General features: G+C 42.4%; 1 protein-coding gene across 1 annotated transcript in view; it reads left to right on the top strand.

The window, feature by feature from the left end:
- The first annotated feature begins 1,283 nt into the window (after positions 1-1,283).
- The window catches only part of cpne4b (copine IVb), a 92,168-nt gene continuing 86,145 nt past the window's right edge, over positions 1,284-7,306 (top strand). Inside the window, exon 1 of the mRNA XM_060943202.1 lies at positions 1,284-1,457. Coding sequence (XP_060799185.1) covers positions 1,287-1,457 — 171 coding nt within the window. The 5' untranslated portion in view covers positions 1,284-1,286. The remainder of the gene's footprint in view (positions 1,458-7,306) is intronic.

The raw sequence follows: 7,306 nt of genomic DNA, 5'->3' as shown, positions 1-7,306 counted from the left end.
CCTAATGTATTTTTTTTACGTACTGACTTGTCTACTCATACCACATACACAGCTGTGATATCTGACAAAATAGCAGCTATTTAAATACAGTTTTACTGATATCTGAAAATTATATCACTTACCATGAAATTTGATTTCTCTCCACTGCGTTGCTGATATGTGATCCACAGTGGATATTTGTATATCCCCGTTGTCAAGCCAGTCCATAGCAACAATAGAAATGTAACTTTGCGCCACCTGGTGGTTATTTTGGGTAAAACAGGCCAGGGGCGTATTATCCCACGGGGGCGTATTACCCCACTCTATTATTTATACCACTACTACCTAGGAAGTGTCAGACACTCAGTGCGTGAAGTAAAATAAAACTGGTTAGAGCCAACTGACGGTTTAAAAAAAAAAAACTCTGATGACCGGCAGAGAGAGAGAGTGTGTAGCTTAATTTGTAATACTTATACCACTACTACCTTTATTGTTATATGAATTACAGCAAGAAAGTGTCAGACACTCAATGCGTGAAGTCAAAAAAACTGTTTTTAACCGACGGTTAAAAAAAGAAAAAAAAATCTCCGACAGGCAGAGACGCAACGCGAGTCGCTTTCTACCAAGCACCACGTCTGAATGAACTCACGTTTACCAGAACTCTACTGGTTATAAGTAAGTACAAACTGAAATAAAAACAAACTTGAAGCTGAAGAAACCCAAAACATTAACGGAAAAGCCCCGCAAACCTGAGTGACTGAGGGAGAGACAGAGAGCTGTTCTCTGTGTGAGTGAGCAGAGCGGGGTGTGTAGGGGAGGGGCGCTGTGACGCTGTGTGAGGATTTTCATTCAGGCGGAGCACAGATATTGACTCGTATTACTCGTATAATACTCGTACTCGGCAAAAGTGCTTTATCTGTACCGGATACTCGTTTCAGCCGAGTATCCAGCTCAATTCTAGTGATTACCTGTAATTACCTGAGATTACCCATGATTTCTTGTAATCATCTGTGATTACCCATGATTACCTCAGATTTCCTGGAATTCACTGTTATTGCTTGTGATTACCTGAGATTACCTGTGATTACCCGAGATTGCCTGAGATTACCTGTGCCCTCATGCCTGCAGCTGAATAACAGCCATGCTGATTTTCACTACACAGCATTTCCTGAAAGTGTGATATTGATTAAATATTCAATGTCAAGTACATAACTATCCAATAAACTGCTGTACTGTACTCTGTTTCCCATGTGTGCTCACTCCTAATCTTTTCTTCTCCACATTTCAGCTTTTCAGCACTAGTCAAAATGAGCAACATCTATGAGTCAGCAGCCACCACACTGGGCCTCTTCAACAGCCCGTGCCTGACCAAAGTGGAGCTGCGTGTGGCCTGTAAAGGAATCTCTGACAGAGATGCACTGTCCAAACCCGACCCGTGCGTGGTGTTAAAGATGCAGTCCCATGGACAGTGGTTTGAGGTGGGTTTCATAATTGACTGTGCAAACTATATGAGCTCTGGATTCACAAAAATCCTGACTGTGGCATGAACTTGTATTGGGTTGTTTGTTTTGGGCAAATAATAAGTTTCGGACGAGAGGCGAAACGTCTTCAAGACTTTTCAAGCAAGTCCAGTTGCTCTCTTCTACCAACCACAGATTACTATGTACCTGGATGACTGAGTATCTTCACAGATATATCTCTGGCTCCTCCCTTCAGGATTCTTAGACCTTCTCCATCTTTTTCCTCTATCTATTCCCTCCCCCTCCCTCCTCTCTCCATCTCCGAGCTATCTTTTGATATAATTAAGTACAAATACCAACCAAGGACCTCTCCAGCATATGCTCCAGCTCTCTCTCTCTCTCTCTCTCTCTCTCTCTCTCTCTCTCTTATCATCTGATAGCTTGTTACACGCGATGAAAAATAAAGCTGATACCAGACTGACATAATCGAGGTATTTTGGAACCTGCTCTGAATGTGTTGTAGAGCTAAATGATGCGGAAATGCAGACATCAACCTAATGTATGATGTACGCAACCTGCTGTATAAAAGCTGGAAGTCCAAATCAGATCATTGAGCAGATATGTAGTGAGCAGGCTGAACAGTAGCTGTTTGAAATAAGCAAAGTAAATGTGCTGTGAAACACTCTGGGAGGAATCGGTATAATCTCAACAGAAGCCTAAAAAGACTGGATTCACAAAAATCCTGACTGTGGCATGAACTTGTATTGGGTTGTTTGTTTTGGGCAAATAATAAGTTTAGTTTAGCTTAGCTTAGCTTAGTTTAATAAGCGAGTTATGTATAGTGGGCTTCTACTAGTGGTAATGTGATTAGTTACTGCTCAATGGGCAAATCTGTTTCATTAAACCATGTAATTATTTGCAGTAAGAAATCAGCTCTGCATGTAGAATTATTCCTGAGGAGGGATTGAATTTGCAGGCGGTAAACCAGCATAATTAGATTTCAAGTCTCTGTATACAACTTTGAGCCTTTGATGAATTACAGTAAGGGTGGTTTATAGGTACTGTAAGTGCAGCACACAGAAGTGCACATCTCCAGAATCCTAATAGTCTGTTGTGCACTTCTTCCTGATGCTGTGCATCTGGAACAGCACTCACTGGTTGAGTTAAAGAGCAAGTAAACTAACACCCAGGTTCCTTTAACATTGTTTGGGAGTGTTTGCTCAGCTTGGCTTCTCCTTGGGAAAAAACACTGAATATATCTTCCTAAGCAAAAAATAAATGCAAATACTGAAGAGGCCAAAACAGATTAAAATCAAAGTGTGCTGTTGCTCTTTCTCCTGTCAGTCACTCATACAGAAACACAGCTGAGATGCGTCTGGTGTGGATTGTCTGAGGTCTTGAGGCAAGCATTGAAATGATGCTTACGTTAATAAGTGACAGATCAAGCAAGTCCTCCAAGGAAACCCACATGAGCATTCTCATACCCTGACCAAAAAAGACTGGAGTGCCTTCAACACCCAAAAAGTGGAGGCAGCTTGATGAGAGCACTGTTTATAGACAAGCCGGAAAGACAAATTAGCATAAACTAGCTAATTATCAATTTAGCAAGCTAGCACTCAGCCAAGGCATCATGATGATGGGAACAAAACAAACCATCAGAGATATTAATATTTTCCTCAGATGTGTTAATAAGTTATTTAAAAAAGTTAAAGTACACTGCAATTACATTTACCACAAGCTGATTTTCCAAAGGCCCTGTCATACTGAAAACCACCAAGCCTGAGTCACAGCTTGTGGATGCCACAAATAAGAGTGGCACATCTCTATTTTAAATCAATATCATAAAGGTTTATAATAATAATAATAATAATAATAATAATAATAATAATAATAATAATAATAAATTAAATTTATATAGCACCTTTCTCATACCCAAGGTTGCTTTACAATTATAGAGGAAAAAAAAAAGTCCACCAAAAGAAGGTTAGGATGTCATTCCAGTGGTGTAGCAGCCACAGTCCCACCAAAAGGCGCACGAAAATAAGTCCCGTACCGCCTGCACAGCCGCCACGACGCCACCAGGCAACATCGCTCAGAACACCGCGCCATGGATCCACAAAGCGAGCACAGAAGCACAGCCACATAGAGCGCTGGTCTGTCCCAAACCACCTGCACAGCCGCCGCAACGCCACCAAGCAACATCGCTTGGAACACCGTGCCAAGCACAAAAGCATTGCCACACAGAGCACTGGACAACCCCGATGTTAAAAGAGCAATGAGCTCACTGTAGTCCATAGCGAGGAACATAGGCATCACCCATGGTGAACCAAGGCCTGGAGGGAACCAATGCCCAAAACTGGGTCCAGAGCTACACCACAACCGGCAGACAAAACACTCAAACAAAAACAAAATACAAACATCAAACTACACAAACACAAAAAGGAAAAATAAAATAAAAAGCTCCAGTGAGAAGCAGCAGCCAGAATGTGCACAGCATACACTCAAGGGGAAATGGAAAAACTTACATTTTATAATTTGCTGCAGCTATTCTAAGATTGTTAAAAGCTCAATCAAAGCTATGCCTCGAGAAGGTGGACTTCAAGATGAAGAGGTGTCAATGTTACATGTGACTTTGTGACTTTTCATAAATGTGAGATAGATCTTTTCAAATCAAATTGTAACAGTTCTCTGACTTGGGGAAACAGAGGAATGGGAAGCAGGCTTCAGAACAGGTGAGTGACTGAGCGACTCAGGCTGGAGACCTGTCTGGCCTGCAGCTGACATCCCCCCCCCCCCCCGGTGAGAGAGGTAATCCTCCACCACCATCTGTGCCCCCGGCCTGTGCACCACCTTGAATTTAAAGGGCTGAAGGGCCAGATACCAACGAGTGAGCCACACGTTGGCATCCTTCATGTGGTGGAACCACTGCAGCAGGGGATGGTCGGAACAGAGGGTGAACGGGCATCCTAGCAGGTAGTAGCAGAGAGCCCACTTGATGGCCAGACACTCCTTCTCTATTGTGCTGTACTTTGACTCTCGCATGGAGAGCTTGTGGCTGATGTACAGCACTGGACGCTCCTCCCTCTCCACCACCTGGGACAAAATAGCTCCCAGCCCTCTGTCTGACACATTGATCTGTACAACAAAAGGGAGAGAGAAGTCAGGAGAATGAAACAGCGGGCCCCCACACAAAACCGCTTTTACCTGAGCAAAAGCCCGTTCGCATGGTTCTGTCCACTGGACTGGATCTGGTGCCCCCTTTTCAGTGAGGCCAGTCAGCAGGCTGGTGACGTCTAAAAAGTTAGGCGCAAACTGCCTATAATAGCCAGCCCCGGGAACCGCCTCACCCCCTTTTTGGTCTTAGGTCACGGGCAGGCCACAATTGTTGCAGTCTTATCAATTTTGGGACGCACCTGCCCATGACCCAAGTGGAAGCCCAGGTACTGTACTTCCACCCATCCAATTGCACACTTCTTTGGGTTTGCTGTGAACCCAGCATGCCTCAACGACCTCATAACCACCCTGAGATGTTGTAGATGCTGCTCCCAATCATTACTATAAATTATTATATCATCCAAGTAAGCCACCACATATGCATTGTGGGGATGGAGAATTTGGTCCATGAGATGCTGAAACATCACTGGATCCCCAAATAACCCGAAAGGAAGGGTGACAAATTGGCAAGCCAAATGGAATGGAAAAGGCTGTTTTCTTGTGGGATAATGGAGTCAAGGGGATCTGCCAATATGCCTTTGTCAAATCCAGTGTCAAGTAAAAGTGAGCTGTGCCTAACCGATCGAGTAGTTCATCAATGCGGGGCATCAGATATGCGTCAAATTTAGACACCGCATTGACTTTTCTATAGTTTACACAGAACCGGACCAACCTGTCAGTCTTGGGAACCAAGACCACCGGGCTACTCTAGTCGCTATGTGACTTCTCAATTTTTCCCATTTTAAGCATCGCCTGGAGTTCATGCTGAACCACGTTTTTCTTGTGTTCGGGGAGCTGATACGGGCGGCTGTGCACCATCACGCCTGGGGGAGTCTCGATGTGGTGTTCGATGTGAGGTTGGTGCAACCAGGGAGGGATGAGAACACATCGGAGAATTCCTCCTGCAACCTAATTACCTGTACTCTCTGTGATGGTGAAAGGCGGTCTCCACAGGGGACCGGGTGAATTGGGCTGCACTGTTTAGACTTACCTCTGGTCCCAGCTCCACCCTCTCCAGAACTACCATTGCCAGAGCCACAGGAACCTCCTCTCTACATGGTTTCAGGAGATTGAGTTAGCAAATTTGACATATGTCACCCCTATCTGGCTGTTTGACCTCATAGTCGACCTCCCCAATTCGCCATGTGACCTCAAAAGGCCCTTGCCACTTGGCGAGCAGTTTTGAGCTTGAAGTGGGCAGTAAAATGAAGAATTTGTCTCCCAGTGCAAAGTCCCTTAGCCGTGCCCCTCTGTTGTTCAGGCGAGCTTGATGTTCTTGGGCCTGTCACAAATTCTCCTGGGTTATGTGATTTAGTGTGTGAAGTTTTGCTCTCAAGGCAAGGCAAGGCAAGTTTATTTATATAGCACATTTCATACACAATGGCAGTTCAATGTGCTTTACAGAAGTAAAAACAAAAACAGTAAACAATAGAGAAATAAAATTACATAAAATAATTTTATTTTTATTCTAAAACAATTAATTAAAATAATTAAAATAATTAAAAGAAAATAAGAATTAAACAATAGTAAAAATAAAATAATAAAATGAAGTAGTAGTTCAAATAGGATGAGAAGAAGAAGAAAAAAAACCCAGCAGAATAGAATAAAGAATAAAATAGGATAAAGTTAAAGTAAATTTAAAACATGCAGAAAAGTAAAGATTATAAAGAATGTAAAGAAGACAATATTAATTATTTAACAGAAAGCATCTGAAAACAGTTTGGTCTTTAACCTAGATTTGAAGCTGCCAACAGCAGGAGCATTTTTAATGTCCTCTGGGAGTTGGTTCCATAGCTGTACTGCATAGTAGCTAAAAGCTGCTTCACCACACTTTGTTTTAACAACTGGTTTTAATAGTAAATTTTTCTGTTTTGATCTGGTAGATCTGATTGGGTTAGGCCACTGCAACATATCAGAGAGGTAATTGGGCCCTGTACCATTTAGAGATTTGTATACCAGCAGCAATACTTTAAAGTCAATTCTGTAGCTTACTGGAAGCCAGTGAAGGGACCTTAGAATTGGAGTAATGTGCTCTGTTCTTTTTGTTCGTGTGAGAACCCTCGCCGCTGCATTTTGAACCAGCTGAAGTCATTTGATGGTCTTTTTTGGCAAGCCTGTGAAAAGGCCATTGCAGTAATCAACCCTACTAGAGATGAAGGCATGTATTAGTTTTTCCAGATCATTTTTTGACATAAGTCCTCTTAGTTTGGAAATGTTTTTTAGGTGACAAAATGCCGTTTTAGTGATTGCTTTCATGTGACTGTCAAAGTTTAGCTCGCTGTCAATGAAAACACCAAGATTTTTAACCATTTCTTTAGTTTTAATCCCTTTTGTGTCAAGAATAGTGGTAATCCTGAGTCTTTCATCTTTTTTTCCAAATAGAATTACTTCTGTTTTATCTGTGTTCAGCTGAAGAAAATTTTGTGACATCCAGCTATTGATTTGATCAATACACTGGTAGAGACATTCAAGGGGGGCATAATCATTAGGTGATAGAGCAAAATAAATTTGGGTGTCATCTGCATAGCAGTGATACAAAATTGAATTTTTATTGATAATTTGCCCAAGTGGGAGCATATAAAGGTTGAAAAGTAATGGTCCAAGAATCGACCCCTGGGGGACACCACAGGTCAAGGACATTGACGTTGAGGAAC

This window comes from Neoarius graeffei, chromosome 16, assembly GCF_027579695.1.
Source record: "Neoarius graeffei isolate fNeoGra1 chromosome 16, fNeoGra1.pri, whole genome shotgun sequence".
Classification (NCBI taxonomy): domain Eukaryota; kingdom Metazoa; phylum Chordata; class Actinopteri; order Siluriformes; family Ariidae; genus Neoarius; species Neoarius graeffei.
Note: the sequence above shows the minus strand (reverse complement) of the source record. Positions and strands in the feature narration are given on the sequence as shown.